Source organism: Candoia aspera, chromosome 9 (genome assembly GCF_035149785.1).
Source record: "Candoia aspera isolate rCanAsp1 chromosome 9, rCanAsp1.hap2, whole genome shotgun sequence".
In the NCBI taxonomy this organism is placed as follows: Eukaryota; Metazoa; Chordata; class Lepidosauria; order Squamata; family Boidae; genus Candoia; species Candoia aspera.
In genome coordinates this window covers 11,129,056-11,153,442 of record NC_086161.1, presented here as the reverse complement: position 1 = coordinate 11,153,442, position 24,387 = coordinate 11,129,056, and the positions used below count along the sequence as shown (strand labels likewise).

The 24,387-nt window shown below is 42.3% G+C and overlaps 1 protein-coding gene across 1 annotated transcript in view; it reads left to right on the top strand.

The window, feature by feature from the left end:
* Positions 1-22,473, top strand: part of ESAM (endothelial cell adhesion molecule) — a 50,019-nt gene extending 27,546 nt beyond the window's left edge. Inside the window, exons 2-7 of the mRNA XM_063311113.1 lie at positions 9,131-9,285; positions 15,509-15,722; positions 17,230-17,385; positions 18,528-18,650; positions 19,507-19,645; positions 20,197-22,473. Of these exons, the coding sequence (XP_063167183.1) occupies positions 9,131-9,285; positions 15,509-15,722; positions 17,230-17,385; positions 18,528-18,650; positions 19,507-19,645; positions 20,197-20,668 (1,259 nt within the window). The 3' untranslated portion in view covers positions 20,669-22,473. The remainder of the gene's footprint in view (positions 1-9,130; positions 9,286-15,508; positions 15,723-17,229; positions 17,386-18,527; positions 18,651-19,506; positions 19,646-20,196) is intronic.
* Positions 22,474-24,387: the final 1,914 nt, after the last annotated feature.

Below are 24,387 nucleotides of genomic sequence, written 5' to 3'. Positions count from 1 at the left end.
ATAAAATGGATTGTACCACAGCTACCCAACGGAGGAAAAGCTGTAACAATGAGGGCTTTGGGGGGCTTTGAGTATGTGTTTCAACCTCTAAGTTCTGTGAGCTGTGAAGGTAGGGCTAATCCCCACCTTTGTTTAATTTGCCTCTTGAGGCACTTGGAATCTGGTGCTTTCCTGAGAAACCAATTTATCGCTTTTCAGCAGAGCTTCCTGCCCAGAAGTTGCAAGACATGGTCAGGAAATCGGGTAGAACATCTGGTGGCTGGAAGGATGCATATCCAAGCAGCTTACAAGGAATTTAAAAATATCTGCGCCTTCATGAAAGGTCATTGTCCTAACAGATCTTGCTTTGTAGGAACACTGTTGTTGCAGGATGCAAAGTTATACAATGGTGTATAACAATTTGGAAGGGTGGCCCTTTTATTGGCTCATGCATTGATGTCCTATTTAGCATTTATTTAATCACTGTTCCCTGGCACATAGCAGGAGGAGCTAGGGTTCAGCAGGAAGTCATATGCTTTGCCTACAGAAGGTCCAGATTTAAATGCTAGGATTAAAAAGATCACGCTGCGAGTTATTAGGATGTTATCTTGGAAAATAAAAGTTATAGCCGAACAAATCTGGAGACCACAAAGTCCTAGAAAACTGTGATAAATCATCTATATCAAGAGTGTACAACTTTGAGCCCCAGTATGCATGCAGCCCTCAAAAGCTTTGGGTGTAACTTCCAGAATCCTTCCAGAAGTTATCACTCTTAGTGTGATCCAACAGCATCATTATTAAACTATAACGTGCAATCATATGAATATTTAACTTGATTTAAATAATGGTTCATGGTAAATGCAAATGAATTCCAGTGCAGTTTTGATTCTGGACCCATCCACTTGCCTTTTCTGGTTCTACCTTCTTTGGCAGGAGTGCAGCCCTTTCTCCCAGCTTGCTGTTCCAATGCCAATACAATCCTCAATTGTTCACCCATTCTAAGATGGTGAATAGGACAAGGCTCCATGATGTGGGAAGTCTGTGGTGGTCCAGAAATAACTGGCAGTGCTTGAATAATACAACTGGAAGACAACCAGTATTGTCAGATCCCCTTGCCAGTGATTAAAGACAGCCCTTGACACCCAAAACCATCCAGATTTGGAATCTGAATTGCTGAAGAATCTTGGAACTATTCTGTAATTTTGTTTCTGTGTTTTTACAGGAACTTTTGTCCTCATGTGCCAGGATTGGTTTTAATTTGGTTTGGGGCATTCCTTACTGGTGGTCAAGGTCATCAGACTTTTCAAAATCATTCAAGACTTGTATAAGCTCTTATCTGCAATCCACTTATTCTTGGAGAAGCCAGCCTTGTATCCAGCCATTGCGTTCTGTAGAGTTGGAAAAAGTATGCCTCAATCACAGTTAATTGGGATCATCAGGACCAGTCCTTGATCTCAGAATTTCTCTGTCTCTTCCCTGTCTTCAATAAAATAATAACTATATCCCAGCGCTGTGGGATTCAACACTTAAATGGGTGGGTGGTTCTTGAAGTTACTTTGGTAATGAGATGACCCAATTTTTTTTCTTTTAGTATCTTCTTCTTTCCAATGGTATATCATCTCCTCAATGTTCTCTTGATGTAGAACCGTGAATCTGGATCTTCTTTCTCTGCAGCACAAAAGATGCACTCTGCTATCAGTCATGGCCCATGCATCTGAAGAGCCCTGAATTGCTGGCTGATTGGAAAGTAATATGTATAAAGGATGTTTTTAAAGCTCCTGCCACACAGTTGTGTGTCACGAAGCCAAACCTGAGAAAGAAGGATGGTGAAAAATTGTAACTTCAGCAACTGTGTCATTCTAATGAACTGACCCATTGCCTGCAGATAAGAGGGAACATGAAATCTGAAAGCCTCCAGATGTTCTAGAGCTGATCTAAAGGCAAAGGAAAATCACAGACTCTCAGCAGTTTGAGAGAAGTGGAAGACAAACCACAGATTAGCCCTAGTTTTGCTGTGGCACACCCAAGATGCATCTGAACTGCCTTCTTCATTATTCTGGGATCATCTGCCAACAGGAAATAACTTCTTAAGGGGGTTCAAGAGTAGTCAAATGTCCTGTGGCTGTACTATGTTAAGCAAGGTTTCCACCAATCCCCCAAACCCAGGTCCTGTCTAACAATGTCCCTTCCAAACAGCTTCTTTCCCAGGGAAACAACAGTTAACAACAAGCAGCCTGATTTCCCATTATTGAAACTATTCATTCATGTGGATACATGAAGGCAAGGAATCCTGCATGGGCAATAGTCTTCACCATGAAGGATGTTCACGTTAGGTACATAAAATCCCTGCAGGTTTCCTCAGGTGCCCTTGAGGACCCTTCCACTGAAAATGAGTCTGTGGAAGGCCATCACTGCCCTATGTCTGCTTCTTAGCATCATCCCTCATGTGGCCCTGTGATGCTGCCACCCCACTGATTTTGCGACTGCTTGTGTTAGATGTTCTACCAGGATATTATCTCCTCTGTAAGACTAAGCACTGGCTTATTAAAAGCTAAACATGTCAGCTCACTGAAGATCTTTCAGTAAAGGTCCAACTCGTGCAGTCAGAAGTAAGCACTGGGGAGGTCAATTCAGTGGGTGGCAGTCATGCCAGAGAAACATATTTGTAAAATGCTATTAATGAGCCTGCCTTGTTGATTCTGAATGCCTGTGCTCTTTAATGGGATTTTAAACCAGACTGTTCCTTTCTTTGAAGATAAATAATAGAAAAAAGGCTATTTATCTTTCTCTCCTTGTGCTCTATAGAACATTTAGTTCTATTTATTAATACATCTTTATGTACCCCAGAAGTGTGGATAAATAGATTTCCTATGGAGGCAGAATGCTATGATGAGCTCCTCATTTCAGAGCCTACTGCTGAACCACTATCTATTGTAGGCATAGTACTTAGCTGGTGGTGGAATTGGAGAATGCAAGAAGAATCCTGCTAAATCAGAGGGAAGGTTTGTCTCACCCAAATTTATCTTTCCAACTATGGTCAGCCAAGTGGTGCTGGCAAGATCACAGGTGGGGTATGGGTGCTCCAGTGGCACATGTCTCTTCTTTTGCTTCCAGTTGCATATTGCCCTTAAAAAAGAAAACACTAGTAACCAATCTCAGTGCAAAGCTAGACATATGTTAGGGGAGAAAGTGGAAGCCAATTTTTTCCTTGCTGCTTTCAGGCATGACCTGTTGGTCTCTCTTCAGAAGACCATTCTCTCTCTCTTCTGATCCTCCTTCCGCATTGCCACTGAATACTCTGGGTAGCTCCAGTAGCTCTTACTCTGCCAACCTCAAAGGACTGTCCTCCTCAGGTGACCATCCTTGGAGCACCTCCAGCCTGAACGTTCCATATTCTGACCTGTTAATATTCCCTGAGACTTGCCTCCTGGCTCATGTCATCCGATTTGCTAGTAGCAATGTCTGCATTTTGTTGCTTGCCAAGAACATCACACTGACAGGTGGCCTTTATGCTATGGGCTATCTCCAAGGAAACAAGTAGCACATCTTATTTTTGTCAGAATTGCTAAAATAGGATTTTCAAATTCAGGGGTGAGGGAGGGAGGGAGGGAGGGAGGGAGGAAGCTTCCCACCTACCTACTTTCATATTGCCTGGAAAAATCTATAGTAAACACCATCAGTTTCAGAGAACCTGATAAGAAGAATAGTAGATGGTTGTTTGTACTAACGTTTGCTCTTGTCCCAAAGGGTAGTGCAGTTTTCCCCATCTGTACCTTCCAAGCAGGATGGACCCCAATTCCTGCCATTCCCTGACAGCATAGCCCATAGTTTTCCCTTTCATTCCAGTGAAGGAAGCCAATAATGCTGAGGGTAATTTTTCTTTCATTAACAGGAGAAATGTTGTGACATTTAGTTTCTTTTGTTGAGAGAAAAGGGGAAACTAGGCTTTGTTGTTGTTGTTTATTAGACACATATTCCATCTTTCCTTCAGGAGCTCAGAGCTCCACGCATAGTCCTCTCTCCTCCTATGTTTCCCCACAACAATAATCCTGTGGGCTGCAAGAGACGGACTGACCCAAAGTCACCCAGGCAGTTTCCATGGATGACAGTGAACTTGAAGCTGGATCTCCCAGGCCCTACTTCATCACTTCAGCCATTATATCCTATTGGCTCTTAGTGTGAAGAGTCCCCTTTCTTCCCAGACAAGGTGGTGTCCTGCAGATCCCCACCCTGCATCAGCTAACGGCCAAACGACCATAAATGAAGCACAGAGGGCTTTGAAGACTTCGCACAGCCTGTAAGCTTCAGTCTGCTGGCTCCTGATCTATCCAACGATCTATCCAAGTGCTTGCTCTCCAACCCCCATAACTCCAACTCCTTAGCTGGGGGAGTGAAGGTTCTGTTTGCCTGCCCCTGAATTTGAAACCTTGGTCCTCCTGAAAATATTCTTTGGACCTCTGGCACTAACGCACTCAGGATGTTGGGCCTGGGGAGGGTTAGTGGTCTCCATCTTTCGTAGAGGGGAAGGAACATCCATGGCTGACGAAAGGTCTGTGATTGCAACTGTAGGGAATTGATAGGAAAGAGTGAGGCCCTTGGGAAAAATCTTGGCACCTTATCGAGCAAAGCAGAAGGGCAGCTTCCTGTTGTGATCCCAGGCAGTTTCCTAGGTTTTGTTTCCCCAAAGCCTTTGGTGGAAATGAATGAACCTGATGCCGAAGAGCAGTTCCTATAAACGGGAGGCACTGGGGGCTGGACTCCTTATCGCCAGTGTCTTGCTTCCGGCTTCTTGAACTCAGGCCCTGGAAGGCAGGAAATCGCTTCCTCCCAATGGCAGGTGGTGTATCCTTTAAGGAGTCCAAAAGAACAAAAAAATACATCTTGGCTGTTAGCAACCCATAGCACTTTTGCTTTCTGATAGTGATTCGTGTCTCTGTGTGTGTCTTTACCTATTTAAAGAAAAAAAATCTTTAAAGACTTCCCATCCTGTTTACAAAGAAATTCCATCCTGTTTCATTAGCGGAGATGCAAAGAGAAAACATAAGTGACTGATCCTTTAGGAAGGAATTCCAAGGAAGCTGGTGCATTAAAATCCATTCAGAAATCAGTTTCTGGTCACTAGCTCTTGAATGCAATGCTTCTCACTGAACAAGCTACATTTCTGATGCTAATCGAGGTTGCTGTCCTATTATTTAGGGGGATTTAGGCAAGCAGCAAGTCACAGGCCTGGTCTTAAGGATGTATGATAATTCTCTGGACCTTGTGGGCAATTTTGTTTCCTCTTTGACATCTTGGGTATTATTCTGTCAGGAAAATGCAGAGCATTTTCAGAGCATCCGATTCCATCTGATTTTTCTGCCTTGCAGCTGAGGCATTCCACTTGAAGCAGTCGGAATCAACCCGTCACTTTCAAGAACTGTTAACTTTCCTCTGAAATGCTGGTGGGGGCTGAGGTGCTTAATAATTAAAGAACTTCAGAAAAAGAGATCCCTTTCTAGCTGGAAGGACAGCAGAGCTAATTTATATCAAAACCCACCTTCCAATTTTCCCAAATTTTTCTTCTCTGACATTCATTCTCAGGGTCCTTTAGAATTTCTTTGGGTGTTTCTTTAAAGCTTATTTTACTATATTGTATCTCGGAGAGTTGGGCAGTGGTGCCCCTGTTGTTTTTCTCTTATATATAACATTCCATCACTCCCAGTCTGAAAAAGCTTCAGGGTGAAGTTTTATTTAGGTTGTTTATGTTTGGGTTTGAATGGAAAAGTGGGATGCCAGAGAGGTTAGAATTATAGAATTGTGGAGTTGGAAAGGATCGTAAGAATCGCCTAGTGCAACCTTCTGCAAAATTCAGGAAAACCATCCATGAGAAGTGACTGTTCAACATCGTAAAAACCTTCAGAAATGAAGAAGCCATGAACTCTATAGGTTGGCTGTTCCACTGATGTGCAGACCTTGCCATCAGGATGTCTTTTTTCATACAGTATATATTTACATGAGATCTAGGTAGCTGCAATATATCCATTATTATGGGTGCTAGTTTCTGTGGCCAAGGGCAAGATGGATGGATGATATTCTAGAGGTGACGGACTCGTCCCTGGGGGAGCTGGGGGTGTTGACGACTGACAGGAAGCTCTGGCGTGGGCTGGTCCATGAAGTCACGAAGAGTCGGAAGCGACTAAACGAATAAACAACAAAGTTTCTGTGGCAATGGAACATAATTTCTGATCATCTTCCCTATGGATTCCCTTTTTTCCCCCTTCCCTTTTATGAACAATGGTGCATACCACTAGGGAGGTTGCAAACCATCAGGAATTGACCATACAATGGATGACAAGATCCTTCCAGGCTTTATATCCCATACCGGAGAATTTACTTCTCTTCAGAAGTATGAAATCCTATGCACAAATGTTTTTAAGGAACTAAAAGAAAGAGGAATCCAAAAATATCCCAGTGAAGACTGAGCTGTGGAAATTGGGGGATGGATGAACAGAATGGAATAGTTCCCGGAAAGGGTCATGCTGGTCCTCTGTTGGACTGTAACCCTAAAACCCTAAAAGGGACAATTTCAAAAAGCAGTTTGTGTACAATGCTTTTCACACAGCAAATCAGCATATGCGTTTATTTAAAACATTTTTCTTCATCCCAAACAGCTTCCAGAGAAACTAGAGAGGAGGAAAGCCCTTGCCAGCAGGTTTACAGTCTAAAAGACATGATATAAAAGGATATATATATATATCTCCTTACATGTCTTTTAGACTGTAAACCTGCTGGCAAGGGCTTTCCTCCTCTAGTTTCTCTGGAAGCTGTTTTGGATGAAGAAAAATGTTTTAAATATATACACACACAAACACACACACACCATGTAGAAGTAGTTCAGGAAGCAAGGAGGCCGATGGCGCTGATCTTCCAGCAGACCAGCAGTTCCCGTTCTGTCTCCTCCTGCTGTTGCTTGGTGGAATGATGTGCCTTGAACCCTCTCCTTGAAAAAAGGAGGAATCCCAGTTATTCATCTCTTCTGACCACCTCCACTGTCCTGGTGTCCCAAGGGACACATCCCTGAAACGAAATAATCAGCAACACTTTTTTCTCAAGACTTGAGAAGGGGTGGAGGACATGACCCACAAGGACAACTGCTGTATATTCGCCAAAGAGGAAAACTCGTCACATCATGAACTCAACCCCATCCCTTCTGTTTCCAAGAGGAGAGGGGGGTGGCACAGCTGCAAAACACCCTGTAATATGTTTCTGAGCCAAGGCCCCTCCAATACTGTAACTAATTTGGAAGCTGTTTCATGGGAAGATCAGGTCCACATTCTGAAAGCCCACAAGGAGATCCAGTACTTACAGTCCTGGATTGTAGCCTGTCTGTTTTATTTTTCCTTCTACAGGATATCCTGCCATTGGGTGGGTTGGGTATCAAGTGCCTTTGCTTTGGAAACTGGTGGTCTAAAATGCTTTTGCATTTGGAGTTTTCCGTGCTCTGAATTTAGAGAGAAATTGCCCTCTTCTGGCATGCAGTTTTTTCAAAAAAAAATCATGCTCTCAAAATAGAAATACTAATGAGAGAGGCTAGCAGCTTTTCGAAGTGTGATTAAGTTTTGTTTTTGTTGTTTGTTTGTTTTAAAGCTAGTCTCTCATGGTGGGCGTCTGAGGGTAACAGCCATTCATTGGTGAGTTGAGCATGTCGAGTTGTCTTTTGAGAATGGTTTTCCACAAAACCTAGACAGTAAGTCAGAGATGTGCGGAATGACCCAGCTTCAGCGTATTTCATCAGAAATAGGTAAAATTCCACTGGGAAAATGGTGCTGGTAATTTGCTAGCAAGAATAAATGTCTCCACCTCTTCATGGGGAAAAATCTGGATGGGGGAGCGGGGGAGTTGATGGAAATGGTGATCTGAAGTTCAGAGGTGGCTTCAAATAAAGAAACATGATGCAGCTAGCGCTGGAATCCTTAGCAACAAGATTGTTAGGTAAAACATATCATCGTATGGCTCTTGAAGTGGAGATTGCTTTTCCTTGTTAAATATCCTGAGGACAGACTCTTAGATTCATCTGCCTCTCACTGCTTAATTTCACAGTTCAGACTCCATCATTCACCTTAACATTAGGTGTCATTTGAACTCAATGGGAAACATTCTGCAATGACTCCTCTAAGCTATTGTGCTTTGTGCTTTATGTATGGAACTGGTGAGATCCTGAGATGGTCAAGTTGGGAATAGAGTTCCGGAAAGGGATATCATTCTTTAAAACCCCCCACGCAAAACAAACATTAAAATATCTACTTAGTAGATCAGAAGAAAAAGCTCTAGTTCAGATGCCTCCCTTTTGTGTTAGCTTTCTCCCCTATAGGAAGAGTTTTACCCTCAGGAACGTTTTGTACTCGATTTCTGCTGGCAAGGAGACTTTACTGTTCAAGAACACTCTTTGTGAAGAAGTCATCCCAGGTATCCCTCATCTGATGCTAGAAGAAATTCCATCAATTCTACCATTGTGGAATTGGAACATCTTAGAGATTCATCTGCTACATGTGGAAAGTCCACCCTTGAGTGTAGGAAGTGGAGCACATCCAGGTGTTCAGCACTTGCACAGAAGGCCAGCAGGGTCCAGGCCAGGTGGAGTTTCAATTGCAGTCACAGCTACCACCTTGACGTTTTTGACCATGCCCTGTGGACAGCCCTGGAGCAAACAACTGGTGGGAATGTTCTGGTTGAATGAAATGGATGATGCCTTTGATGTATTAGTTTTTTATTGTTGGCTTCTCTTTTTTTTATGTACATCTTTAACATATTTGGGAGGACTTTTTTGTACCTTATCCCAAATCTGTTAGGACTGTTCCAGGCTTTTAGTATTGTAAATAAACAAAGGGGAGCATTTCCAAAACAACACTATCCCCAAACAGAAGTATTTCCTTGAAGGAAATAACCTAAATTCTCTGCAGTCTAAGCAGCACCCCTATCTGGGTTACTCAAACAGTTTTGTCTTGTCTGAACCCATTTAGGTTACATGCAGTTTTCTTCTCAGTGAAGATTGTCTGTGTGGTATCCCAGGATATATGATTCTCTGGGATGATTTCAGACATTACTCATAAAATGTCCATATGTCATATATCCTAGTAAACAGCTGATGCTTCTATTTCTTTTGTCTTTGCAGGACTGTCTTCTGCTGTCTTGGAAGTAAAAGTCGCCCACACTTTAGTGTCCGTGATCCAAGGAAAGCAGGCCATACTTCCTGTCTGGTATACATCCACAAGTGTCAGTGTGCCCTTTGTCACCTGGCACCGGGAAAGACCTGGGGAGCGTTTTCAGGTATTGTCCCACTTGGCCAAGACTGGAAAAATCTAACGTCTGCTCCTGTTTCTAGCAACTGGCAACTGATAGGCTCCTAAAAATAGTATGGATGTTGAGTGGAGTTTAGCAGCCCAGTCAACTGATCAATGACCCAACATTCCAGGTAAAAAGTAAAGGTGGTGATTTGAAGGCTCCATCTGAACAAAATGGGCGTTTGTACTTTTTCTGATATGAATCAGTTTGAGCTATATGTAATAATCCACAATAAGCATTTAAATAAGCCCCCTTTCAACATGCTAAGGCTCCTTAGTGTGCCCTTAACAGCCATAGAAATGAATCCAGTGTGCCGATGATGAGGTCCTCCATGTGATCTGAGATCTCGGGCCACCAGGCAACACAGAGAAAGTCTATGCCTGTGTGGTGATCTGCATGTATTTAATATACCCTTTGGGAATAGCTTGATATACAGCTAGCAGAAAGCATGGTCTGTGAGGCTAAGCTGTGAGTTCCATTCCCATGTTTCTAACACATGATATTGTTCATTTGAGCTATACTCCTTAGAACAGTGTTTCTCCATGTTAGCAACTTTAAGATGTGTGGACTTCAACTCCCAGAATTCTCCAGCCAGCATAGCTGGCTGGGGAATTCTGGGAGTTGAAGTCCACACATCTTAAAGCTGCTAACATGGAGAAACACTGCCTTAGAGCCTAACCTAGTGTGGTGAGAAGCTTATTTACTTTATGCATTTATGAGCCCTTCCTTTTTGGAAGCTTTTCCCACAACTGTATAAAAAAGATAGAGAAGAAACATTTTTGGACCAGCTGAACTTCAGTTCTTTCCATGCAAAACTGGCCCTTTTTTTTTTGAATCTGCTCCTCTTTGCCATTTTCTGCTTTGGATTCTGTATGGGAACCTTGGACTGGTCTATGACAGACACTTCCATTGACAGTGAAAGTGAACAGTAAGATGTGTAACGCTAGCCTCCAAGTGGACAATTGCAGGTCATGTTGCCACAGAGGTCTTCCCAAACATAAGCTGAGATGGAGTCCAGTAGAGACAGAGAGTTTGTGTTTGCAAAGGAAAGGAAAACTAAAGGTATCAACTCTCTGTAGACATTTCTTGAACCCATAGCTACCAGATCTGGGTTCATACCAACTGTTCATCTGGAAATTAATGTCCATTGAAAGACCGGCCCTACTAGTGTACCACAAAACACAGACATTTCAGTGCAACTTCTAATTCAGTTTATAATAAGTCTGGCTCCAACCCTTTTGGCCTTTTGGAAGGCCCTCAAACCATGGCTTTGTCAATTAGCCTGGGAATCCTGTATTAGAGTGGAACCTGCTAGATGGTTGTGTGATGGTTAAGTGGAAAGTACTCTGTTTTTTTTTTCTTGTCATTAAAAAAAAATCTTTTAGATTTATTTTGGCTGTATGTTTAATTGGTTTTTTATCTATTTGGATTGTTTTATTGTGTATGCTTCCCAGAATCACTACACAAGATGGGTGGCTATATAAACATGATAAATAGATTAGGTAGGTAGGTAGGTAGGTAGATAGATAGAGCAAGCTCATTTGGTGTAGTGGTTAAGGCATCAGGCTAGAAACCGTGAGTTCTAGTCCCATCTTAGGCACAAAGCCAGTGGGGTGACCTTGGGCCAGTCACTCTCTCTCAGCCCTGGGAAGGAGGCAATGGCAAACCACTTCTGAAAAACCTTGCCAAGAAAACTGTGGGGACTTGCCCAGGCAGTCTCTGGGAATCGGACACAATTGAATGGATTAAAAAAAATGATTGATAGATAGACAGACAGACAGACAGACAGACAGATGATTTGCTTTGTCAGATGGTAATCTGGTAGGGGTGTGGTGGCTGAGTGGTTAAGATGCCAGGCTTGTTGACCAGGAGGTTGCAAGTTTGGCAGTTCGAGACCTGAGCACCGCGTGATGGAGTGAGCTCTTGCACTCACCCCAGCTCTTGCCAACCTAGCAATTCGAAAGCATGTGAATGTGAGCTGATAAATAGGCACCACTTCAGCAGGAAGGTAACAGCGTTCCATGAGTCTCATGCTGGCCACATGACCACAGAAGTGTCTTCGGACAATGCTGACTCTTCCGCCGTGAAACGGAGATGAGCACCGCCCCCTAGTGTCAGACACAACTAAACGGGAACCTTTACCTTTACCTTTAATCTGAGTTTTACAGCCAATTGGAAAACATAAATTTATGGCTATCCTGGCAGCGTGAAGCTGAAGGAAAAGCCACTTTGGTCTGTGCTTCTGGCCATTATGGGGAGGTTACAGCTTCTGCCTCACAATGTGAATACTGTGCTGTACCAGGAGGAAGACTAGGGCTAGCAGACCCAGGTGGCAAGAATCACAGTGACCACTAGATGACAGCAGACTACAAGGGATTTCTGTATCTCTGCTGTTCTGTAGTAGTCATCTGGACTTTTGCAGCCCAGATCTGGTAGCCCCACTTGTACCCCTACATCAAAATCTCTTGTGAGTCAAACAGTGTCAGAACTGGATCACATAACGAACTGCAGAGGGAAACGTGTCAGATTGAAGGGGAACAATTTCTTAAAGACAAGCTGTTCTTTACTATAAAAATAGATGACAGCAAATAACTCCCCCCCAATCATTGATTAATATCATGCCAAGATAAATAAACAGAATTATCAAAGATAAGTCTGTACAGCCCACATATAGAAAAATGTCATCGGCTTCAGACTTCCTCATGTTTAGGTGTGTCTCACTGAACTCCTTGGAGTGAGTTAGTGATACTTTAAATCAATCTAATGTTAAGGCTGTTTAATTTTTTTAAATTTCATTTTTACTTCATTTTTGCTTTTTCCATTGAGGTAGATCCCAATTCTGTCAAGCTTCCAGAATCTGGATCTAGCTCAGTGAAAAAAGTCAACATGAAAAAATCAAGAGGGTTAAAATATCCTTTTTTGGAAGAAGAAAAAACGAGCTAAAAAGCATGCTTGGGCATCATCTTACAATGGATGTGTCTTCTTAGAAGGATGTAGACCAGGGTTGCTCAAGCAGGGTTCCATAGAAACTTAGGGTTCTGCAAGAGGTCACTATGGGTTCCCTGGGAGATCACAATTTATTTAAAAAAATATTTCAAGTTTGGGCAAGTTCACATTAAAGAAGTAAGTTTCATTCTTTATTTTCAGTTTAGGAACACTGTTAATGCACATATACAGGCCTACACATGAAATGAATGTAATAATTGTGTAACTTGTGGCCTATATTTGAGCCTGAATGTGCAAGGGTTCCCCCAGGGGTTCCCCAAGTCCTGAAAAATATTTCAAGGGTTCCTCTAGGGTCAGAAGGTTGAGAAAGACTGGTATAGACTTAAGCAGACTTCAGAAATCAGCATTTTCTGTTTAGCGGGAAAGATATATTAAGGACCAAAATGCCACCATGCATTTGAAGTTCACTTGCTCGGCAGTGCAGCTGTTCCCCTTCAAATCTGGGTGGGCTTTTTCGGTATAGGTCTCTTAAGTATCCCCACTGTCCACATACCCTGTATGTGCCGCCTGAGTGTCTCTCAGAGCACTTCGCAGCCTGTAACGCATTTGGACCCCAAAGACTGATGGAGGCAGAGAACATTCCCTGATTTTACAGCTGGGTGAGTTGACATAAACTTGAAACATGCTGCCAACAGATTCAGAAATTAAGAGTCTCTATATGCAAGTGGGAGTTGTACAGCAGTTTTAAAAACATTTTTGGACTACAAGGGCGGTCAGGGGTATAGAAGTGATGACAGCACTGGTTTGGCAAGGCTGGACATTTTGCTCCATTTTGTGGAGAAGGTATATGAGGCTTTTTTTAAGGGGCAAAATGAATGCATTCAGTTTTATGTAAGATTAAGGCATATATTTTACCCCAAAATATGGAAAGGGGGGAAATCACACAGGCAAAATTCATAATCTTTGCCATGGATTTTGGCTGCTCAAACTAAGAATGCTCTAGGGACTATAAAAAAAGAGGTTGGGAAGACTACAGATGCCTTGTACACTGTATGTGGTCCACCCTGGTGCTCACGCACACATGCGCATGTACACACACCTCTTGTATCATGCCGAAATCTTGAACTGCTTGCTGCAGTTGCTATGCCGACCAAGCATCATCCACAATGATGTGCTAGACTTATCACTGCCTTGTGTGGGGAATGAGCCATGCAAATGGAAGAGGTGCTAAGTAGCACTGACACCTTTGTGTCTCCTCAAAAAAGATAGGAAGGTGGGGATGGCTGGGAGCCAGGCTAAAGAACCCAGCATCTGCATCCTGCCTCTTCCAAGGTCCAGGAACATGCTAAAGATTGCGTGGAATTTGAGACAGCATTCAAGTGCCCTGAAAGGAGGGGATAGTACATGGACAATAAATTGGGTGCTACCATTATATTAAAGTTCTCCCATTTAGAAACTTGCGCGCCCAAGTAATTCCTTGATGGACTGCTTCCACCTGCAATGTGGTGTTTATGTGGAAGGGTCCTTAAATGGCATCCCTCAGCTCTGCATTCTCCTATACTGCAGATGTACACGATAATTTTTACTCCGGAAGATGACTAACACTCATTGGAGAAGATAAGTGTGTCAGTGGAGCTGATTCAGTCTATAAAACCATGTTTTTTCTACCTCCAAATTAACTTAAGCAATTAATATGGGTATTTTAAGAATCTTTGATAGTCTTTTGTTTTTCACACACACACACACACCATTTCAGCTTTTGTTGTTCACACACACACCCCATTCAGACAATTAGTTTTCTTTTGCAAAAGAGGCAACATTACAGCAGATGCTCCAGATCTTGGGGATGAGAACTTCCATAATTTCATTAGCCGTGCTGTTCAAAACCTCTGTAGAACTCTGTTGCCTATCTCTGGATTAAAGATTTTACAATAAGCAAGTGTCAACTCATTGAAGTAGACAAGGTCAAGAAACAGGCATAGCAAGGATTCCAGGAATGTGCTTTATTATTATGGGTAAAAGAACAGAACCTTGAAATAGAAGAGAATATATGCAGCTCAGGGTTGAACTGTGGTGCTCTCTGAGCTTGGTGGTTTGCTTGCAGACATTTCATCACCTGAATAGGTAACATCATCAGTGCTGATCATCACTGATAGTGTTACCTAGTTAGGTAATTAAACATCTGCAAGCAAGACCAGGCTCAGAGAGCACCAAGGACTCCACAGAATCTTGAAAGCCTGTCAAGGTGTCTGTTTGCACCATCTTATACCAAACAAAATCAAGATGGGTTATTCTGTGTCTCCTTCTCACACTTTACTCTTTCTTAGGACTTTGTGATCAGTTCTGAAAGCCCCCACCCCCCTGTTTTTTTTAACAGTTTGCTCATTCCCAAGCCCAGGTCTATATTCCTTCACAGTGGGTTTAGGATCTGGCTGCAATCCTGTCATAGTTTTGCTGCCTTCTCTGCAATCTTCCACTCTTCAGACAGGTCCCTGTTATTGCTGGTTTTCAGATGCTTCATGAAGGATGGGATCATATTGGTGATGAAGGGATAATACACATCTTTTGTTACCATGGCAACTGAGCTATGCTAGAGCATTGACGCCAACTTTTCCTCCACTTTGAAGTCCCACTACAGCTCTAGTTCATTAAAATGCATGTCAAGACACAGATTCTGGAGTGTATCCATTTGAACCTTTTGGACTAGCTAGAATTATATTAGAGCTTCCAGTCTGAAGGCAAATGTGGCTTTGTTTGTCCCCTGCAGAATTCTCTTGATGTAGCCAAAGTGAAGAGTCTTCTGTCTGCATTGCTGTTGCTACTGTTGGATCCCTGGCTGGACAGGACTGACTGGTGCAGGGGAAATAAACGGCTGTATTAACTATTTTAAAATGATGCAAAAGCCATGGTAGAAGGATCAGCAGCAGGCAAGAGAGATGAAAAATGAGCCTTTCAACCCTCCTCCAAAGCATCTCTGCATCGAAAATGGCATGAGAAAGGTTGATAGTCTATGCCAGTGTTTCTCAACCTCGGCAACTTTAAGGTGTGTGGACTTCAACTCCCAGAATTCCCCAGCCAGCATTCTGGGAGTTGAAGTCCACACATCTTAAAGCTGCCAAGGCTGAGAAACACTGGTCTATGCTATGCATGCAATTTTATGCGTCCCTTGCTTATCCCAACAAGGTTCATGCTGAGTACTATATTTCATAGCAGTGTGCTGCTGTTTCGGCAGAAGCACTGAATCCTCTAATCTGTGTTCCAGATCCTGGCCTTTATGTATCAGACCACCAAAGTGGAAGACCCCGATCTCAAGCAGCGCCTTGGATTTTTGTTCCCTATGCCTTTTCACAACGTCTCCATTGTAATTAATAATACCAAAGAAATAGATTCTGGCCAGTACATGTGCACCGTGAACATTCCGGATGACAGTTCGGTGAATGGGAGAAACATTGGACTGGTTAACCTCACTGTCCTAGGTAAATTAAATGTTGGCGTGCTGCAGCTTTGCAGAGGTTAGAGGTGGAGATGTGATCTTTGATATCCTGGAGCACCTTGTTTTCATACCTGCTTTCAGTGCATCAGGAAAGATCGCTGCAAATCTTCCCAGGTTGCCATTCTGCACCATAAAAGTATACACAGTTGAGTCTAGCAAGTCTTTCTTTAGTACCACCTCAGTGGCAGACCTCTGTTTTTGGGTCCCTGCAGCTTGAACTGTTATGTGGGCCCCTTGACAACCAACAACGAGGCCTGGGTAACCACTGTTATCTTCTTCAGTGGGGCTGTTCCCCAACAAGCCTAAAACAAATAATTTTAATAAGAGTTTTAATTTCTGCCATAAATGTTAATAGTGTTTGAAATTATAATTATTTTATATTAAATATAGTTAGAATGAAACATCCTTAATTTGAACTTTTTGTTTACAGCTAGCTTACATGATACTTCAATAACCGTTTAATTTTTATTTTAACTATTATTGTGGTAGATTTCAGAGCTGGTGCTCCTTCCCAAGAGGGAGGAGGCCCATTCCAGAGAGATAAAAAATTGCACAGTCTGGGTTCTGCTGGTGGGAAAGTTAAGGGGTTCAAGGTAACTCCCCCTTAGAGCCATTGCTGAATATTTACCCATAGGTCAGTTAGACTACCTTTAGTCTGGCAAGATTCTGTCTTATGGCAAGAGCAATAAAGAACTAGAGTTGGAAATCCAGCTCAGTGTGGTTCTTCATCTGTTCCCCCAACAATTATTTTGTATTGAATTATACTATATCATTTATATTATTATTTTTTAAAAACTCCTTTTCGTACAGTAGACCCATTTTTTTTAAGCAATGTGGCCTAAAGTCGCTTTTGGGGGCCCTTCTGGGATCAGGGGCCTTGAAGCTTAAGCTTCACTAGTTTCATATTAGATCTGCCCCTGTTCTACCTTGTAGTCTGCAAAGCTGCATAGTAATTTGTAAGTAGCACCCAAGTTTCAGCTCATGTGCTGTTTCCAGACAGTCCCATGGGATAGATCCAGAAGGAGTGATTCTGCTTGTATATGCATCTTTGCCTTTTCTCAAAGTGAGCACTGAAGCTTTGCGAACTCTTTTCCTGCTGATATTAATCCAAGTTTGAGAAGATTCCTCTGTGGCTCAGCAATGGAGGCCCAAAGGTAAAATGGAGTCACTGCTGACCCCCAGTATTTGAATAGCTCATTAAAAGGTCAAAATCAAAAAGTTGTTTCTTGCTGCAGGTGGCATTAACAACAACAACCTTAATACATCTGGTAATATTTCAGATTCCTCCAAGTTTGGGTTCTGCAACAGACTAACAACATCTCTTCCCCTTTGGAAGCTGATGTAATTACAGAAGTGATTCTTTTTGCCAGCTTTCAGTAGAAGCCGATTTTTTTTCCCCATCAGTAGATGGTGCCATCTACCACCTTTTAAAGTATTGAAACTGGATTTGTATTTCCTTAATGAAAAAAAGAGACCTCATTGTTTTGCAGTCCCACCATCTCCACCGAAGTGTCAGATACGTGGCAGTGCCCTGGTTGGGGGCAACGTGACCATGTCCTGCAAATCTGCTTTTGGAAAACCTGTCCCAGATTACCACTGGCAGCGGACAGAGCCCAGCTCCCAGTTTTTCTTTGCACCTGCACAAGGTAGGAATTGTTGCTCTGGGCATTGTAGTCCAGCACTGCTGAATGGGGTAGGTTGGACATGGCTGTGGTTTAGGGCATAGCCTTAAACAATCTGAGTGAAGGGGGGAGAAGATCCCCATTTTCCTTTTGGGTGATGGTCTAGGACTGCTTTCCAAAAAATGTCAGTTCAGGCAAGAACTAACTTTGATTCAGTTAAATGTGAATTTAGTTTAATCCAAAATTGCCAGCTGGATTAGTCCTTGCATGTTTCAAATTCTTCTTCATTCTCCTTCAGAATCACCATTTGGTGACAACTTTTGAATGAGTTGCAAGCTTCTCAGGGGAAACCTTTGGATTCAGGTTCTACAACCTGACTTAGTGCCATGGGCAAATATGGGGCTACCCTTGAAGAATATCCGGAAGCTACAGCTGGTTCAGAATGCAGCCGCGCGGACAATCTTGGGTGTCCCAAGATTTGCACATGTAACACCTTTGTTGTGTGAGCTGCACTGGGTCCCAGTTTGCTTCTGGGTCCAATTCAAGGTGTTGGTCATCACTTTTAAAGCCCTACATGGCATGGGACCAAGATATTTGAGGGACTGTCTCATCCCCATTACATCAACCCGTCCCATCCGGTCATGCAGGGAGGGTATGTTACGGACCCCATCTATAAAAGAATTCCATCTAGCAGGGTCTTGGAAGCGTGCCTTCTCTGCTGTAGCTCCCGCCCTTTGGAACATCCTTCCCCCAGAGGTGAGACATGCCCCCTCGCTCCTGGACTTCCAAAAAAGATTAAAGACCTGGTTTTGTCTGCAGGCTTGGAATGGGAGGGGGAATAATTACACCTGGGGATGGCTAGCACCATAAAGTGATTCTGAGGGGCCTATTACACTCAAGAACTAAGATCTTTTCGCCATGTAGATTTTATTATATTTGTATTTTTACTGTATTTTGTATTGTAATGGCTTTGAATTTTAATCCTGTTTTATTGTAAGCCACCCAGACTCCCCCACAGGGGAGAGATGGGGAGCAAAGAAAGAAAGAAAGAAAGAAAGAAAGAAAGGCTTTGGGTGTTTAGCCAGGTCCCTGGGAGAAAGGAAATGGAGCCCTCTTGAAAGACAGTCCTGTTGGTTTGAAGCTTTCTTGGCATTGTTTTTTTCCAGACACAGAGAAGGGGATGCTGATGCTGACCAATCTTACTATCGAGATGTCTGGGGTGTATTTCTGCAATGCCTCCAGCTCAGCTGGCCATTCCAACTGCACACTCACTCTGGAAGTGCATCCACGTGAGTCTCTTAGGAGCATAAGGCTTCCCTCTACCCAGCTTCCAGTTACCTGGGAACCTTTAGTAGCAAGAGAAGGGCAACCTAAATAAAATATCCCCATTGCAATCAGTTGTATCCTTAAGAACCATCTCCCATTGATATTTGCAAATAAACACCTTTGGTATCAAATTTTAGGAAAGTGCAGAGTGTTCGCCTTGGCCTATCCTTGGCAGCTACTGTATTGAAGGTATCCACATACTTAACAATAAGTAATGGTGACTGTTCCGTCTGTATTAAAAGAGGCTATTCATACCCCTGGTAAAAATGTCCATCGTCCTAACATTCTGCGCATCACAGCCAATGTGATATAGTGATCAGGCCACTCTTCACCAACCTGCCTGCTTTCCAGAATTCCCCAGCAGAAATATGGACTTCAACTCCCAGAATTACCCAGCCAGCACTGCCATTGCTAAGAATGTGGGTGTTGGTCCACACATCTAGAGAGCATCTAGGACAGGGAAACCAAGGAGAACCATCTCATTCGTTCACTAAATTGTTTGAGCAGTCAATCTCTCCCAGTCCAATCTACTTCAGAGTTTTTTATGATAACCATGGGAAGCCATGTACAGACATTTTGGAAGTAAGATTGATATCAGAGACATATACACACAAATACATGCTCACAAGGAGGTTGGATCCAGAATTAATCATGTTTGATATCAAGAAGTTAAAGGGATTTAATGAGGACTAACTTGACCCAAACATCTAAAGAGGCAGGAGGTTGGGGAAGGGTGAAATGGGTAGAGTTGCCTGAAATCTTTTCCCATCTCCATTAAAAAAACCCAAAACATCTTCCCTGCTATGGCTCCCTTTGCAGCATTCAATACAGCAGTGGTGGCTGGTGCAGTCGTGGGAACCCTCCTTGGACTTGGCCTGATCATCTTTTTTACACTTCAGATGTTTGTCTACCAAAAGAAAAAGAAAGAAGCTCAAGAAGAGGTAGCCAATGAGATCAAGTAAGTAATACAGAACATCTGGCACTGCTGATGGCTGGACTGGAAAATACCAATGTGATGTACTTTTCTACCACATGTTGTTGGGTTCCAAATCCTATCAACTTTACTCTCTATGGCCAATGACCAGGAATGGCAAGAATTGTCACCTGCCAGCATCTGGAGGAAATGTCTAGGCTGGAGACCCCAAACATTTTTGGATCATCTTCAATATTTCTTTCTGACTAGTTTAAACAGGAAAATCTTTGTGATGATAAGATCTGTACAACAGTGGAACAGTTTATCTATAGAGGTTTGGGTTCTCTTACTCTGGGGAGCCACCTCTCATGGATGATTTAATTGGTTTTGTAGGAAACATATAGGAGTACAAGTACTTGCAAGACAAAATCCATGTAGATACTCAGTTTGAGTGGAAATATAGTTTAAATACCTGTCCAGGTGTTGAAAGAACTTTTAAAAAATTAAAATCATAGATCAATATGGAAACTGAATATCGGAAAAGAGGTACATTGGTTTATTTTACCTTCCACTAATCACCTCCTTCCCCACTGCAGGGAAGATGCTGTTGCTCCCAAGACGCTCTCCTGGGTGAAAAATTCCGGCACTGATGGAGTCTTCAAAAATGGCACGTTGTCATCCATGAACACAACCCAGGATCAGAAACCATACCAAGTTCATCCTGCCTCGGACACAGCCTCCATCACCACTGCTGCAGGAAGCATGGTGGGTTTCAAGCCCCCATTCACCGACCCCAGAAATGGAACACTCACGCCGACACCCAGCCTTTCCAGTCAATCTCTGCCCCTCTATTTTCCACCAGTGGTCAATGGGGTCCAATGCCATCATGCCAATGTGCCCATCCACAGGAATACCCTCCACCGGACAAACAGGGCTCAGCCACAGGCACCCCAGCAGCAGGAGTCCCCCATCCCCACTTCTCAGGGGTTAACTGCCTCCACTCTAAATCGCATGGGAGCAGTGCCCGTCATGGTGCCAGCTCAAAGCCAAGCGGGATCTTTGGTGTAAATGTTCTGTAACTCCATAGCTCTCTCTGTGGCAAACAGTTTGACTCATCCCAAGCAATGCCAAGAGACTTGCTTACATAATGCTGCTTTGCCAGCCTGTCTGCAGAGGCCAAGGGTCTGGGTGTGGGGTGGGGCTTGGATTTGTTCTTTAAGTGACCAATTGTCAGGACTTTGCCATAAGTGAGACCTTACAGGGACTTCTGAAAAGGACTTTTTTTGGTAACCGGAAGAGCTTCTGTTTATCTCTCAAATCTTATTCTTCTTGGTGCACCAACCCTATTCTGTCTTCTCTGCAAATCTACCTAACAGAGGCTATGGTTAACTGGATAAAAATATATATATAATTGTTTGCTCTCTACCATGACTCTTAATGTTGAAGAAGAATGGCAGGCTGTGATTTACTGTCTTGGCTTAGAATAAAGCACCAGAAGGTACAGTAGATCTGATGTCTGTAAGCAAAATGGGGCATTCTATCCCAATACATCTAAGAACTAGCCCGGGGAGAGCCTCCAGGCACTTAGGGAGAGAAGGTAAAGATAATTGAAACCTGCCTGGCTCCATGTCAGAAGTCTACACATTCTAGAAACCTGCAGAAATCAAGAAAGTGATAGAATCTCAGCTGTCATGTTAAAGCATGCAAGTTAGGTAGCACCCTGGACAGCTCCAGGTTGGAGCATCTTCAGAAGCATCTCAAATGATGCTTCTTCACCAGACAAATAAGAGATGACCTAAACAGGGTCACAGCTCTATTGAAAAGATAAAACCACCTTTCCACTGAGCTAGAATTCTGCTAATTTTGTGCAGTCATCCACACAGCTTTATTGCCAGCAATACAGGATTGGTTTGGTATTGCTTTGATCTGAAAGGATGATGGTTCTTCGTTTTCCAACTTGCTGGTCTAGCCTACAGCTGTGGTTTTCCCTACAAGTCTGCTTTGTATTCTCTGGAAGTCTCCCTCACCCAAAGGAAGTCAGCCAGTTGCTCTGAATGAACACACTGTTCCTTCCTGGGCAGAATATCCTTTTTTTGCTCCAAAACCTCTTCTATTATTTATTTATTTTTAAAAAGAATCTTAGGATAAATGGAATCCCTTGTATTACTGTTGTTGTAGGACTGTCACACCTGCAGTGTTGATGCTGGAAAATACACTTTTGATCTGATTTGTGTTCTTCCATCCCTTATTGATCCACCCAGGAACTCCACCCAGAACGTCTACATGAGTGTTTTTGAAACTTGGCAACTTTAAGATGTGTAGACTTCAGCTCTCAAAATTTCCCAGGCAGCATGCTGGGTGGGGAATTCTGGGAGCTGAAGTCCATACATCTTAAAGTTGCCAAATTTCAAAAATACTGCCCTACGTGATCTTGCTGTTAAGGCCAAATGCTGCCTCAGGTCTATCAAAATATTGCATCTTCCATAATACTAAGAATTTTATTTGTTAGATTATAGAATAACTTTCTACCAGGCTTCTGAAACAGATTGTTTAAGGGCACCTTTTGCATCTTAATATATATTGTGCAATTATGTTTATTCAATGGACAAGTTCCTATATTCCTTTTTCTTTTTTTTATAAATGTAGTTGGAGTAAATAATTTATACTTATAGATATTAACAGGTCTGTGAATCTGGACTGGAGTCCTCTAACCATTTTCATGCTAGCTATTTTTATTTTTAAATGGCAATAAGATCCTTCTGTTGTGTGAGAAGGTAGGAATACACTGAAGTATTTTTATGTACAATTTTGAAATGTATTATTTTTCATAAACAATCATTAAAAGTATTTGTTTTTATATCAACTAAAACAAACTGGAGTAGGATAGTTTGCATCTGGGACCTGTGTATGTATGTGTGAAAATGATAATGCACTGAAATAATCTTACCCCAGCTCTCCTCTGTTTTCCCACTGAAGTAAAGCTCCAAGTATCTTAATTTTTTGCCTTTTTACAAAAGTGATTAAAACAATTAAAAGTGATATAGAAATGAAGAATAAAAACAAATAGAAATACAAGTTTCTATTAAAAAAAACTCAGCAGCCCCCCCCCCCAAAAAACCCAATTAAAATAAGCAAGGGGGAAAAAAGCTGCATTCTCAAAACAAAAATTGCTCTTGGTGAATTCCACACATTGCAAAATACAGTAAATTTAAGCACAGCCACTTTAGACCTGATCCAACCCGTGGTAAGAAATAGGCTAAAGCTATTTGACAAAGGCGTCTGCAGTGTTCTAATGAACTTATCTGGAAAAATTGTTTGCCCGGGTGGAGAGCAATGGTGTTTGTTTCTTCCAGTAGCTTAGTTAATAATTTCCCAGAGTGAGGTTTTATTTCCTTTGTAGAAGGAAGCCATGCCATTTTCTCTGTGTTTTCAGTATGTAGCTATACATATATACAGTACAAGCATACATGTATGTATTTAAAGCCCAGCTGTATCAATCAGTGTGGCCATTCTGAAATCTATTGGCATTTGAAAACTAATTACATTGATTTTCAGATCCATGGAAATGGGTGAGAATAAACACAGCATAAGAGGGTGTTGTTGTTTTTACTGCACTATGCAGGGATTTGTACACAAGTGTTAAAGCTTTTTATTGTTCTGCTTTGCTTCAGGCTGTTTGCACTGCGAATGCATGTGTCTTGATCAGAATGCTTATTGGCACTGCACATGTCTCATTTATCCACCTTTCTCCCTTGTATCTTTCTACTTAATGAGAAGTTTAAAAAGCAGAAGATAGCACACACAGAACACACCCACCCAATTGATTTCACAATTCAGCAACCTAGGGTGGATTAGGGTCAGGGTTAAGGTAAATGGGAATTTGAACCTGGGTCTCCTGAGTCCTAGTTTCATACTTGCTGTTATGTTACGTGCTTGCATGTGCTGTTGCCTATTTCTAAAGAACAATCATGGGTTGACTGGCCTCAATTGGTTCTGCTTCTCAGGTGAAGGAGCTAAATCTTTCTTCCCAGATGACAAACCCAATGAAAATTGCCTCCAAATGTATTAATAACTGGTGCTTCTATTCTAGTTTAACATCTTCTTTATCTGTGCTATTATCCTAATCCAGATTGGGAGCAGAGCTTTTGCTTAAAATGTATCAGCATGGGCACACAGACACACATAAAGCAGGCAGATAGGTAGAAAGTTTAGATAGATTAGATAGGATGGATAGATGATAGATATAGATGGATGGATGGATGGATGGATGGATAGATCAATCTACCACTGATTCAGCTGCCAATATTCATTCTCTCTCCTTCTTTCAGCAGGCTGTCTAGTCAAGTGCTTCTCAACCTTGGCTACTTGAAGATGTGGCTGGGGAATTCTGGGAGTCGAAATCCACACATCTTCAAGTGGCCAAGGTTGAGAAACACTGGTCTAATCAATTTAAATAATAATGAAACAAACTATCCAATCTAGAACTGACCAATCTTGACATAAGGTGAACCAAGAATGGTCCTTCCCAGGTAAGAGAATTCCACAGTCAGGGTCTGTAATGAAACTGCCCTTGTCTTGGGTTCACATCAATCAGAATTGGGGTCTTTCAGCAAAAGCACTTCCAAAAAGCATCTGTAAGACAATCAAGAGCCCTGTAACCTTCTAAATAACAAGACTTCAAACCATTTTGTAGGGCATCAAGATAAGAGCCAACATTTTCAACTGGACTTGGAAACCAAAACAAACAATAGGAGTAACATGTCTGAGGAAGCAGGACTTATCAGCAA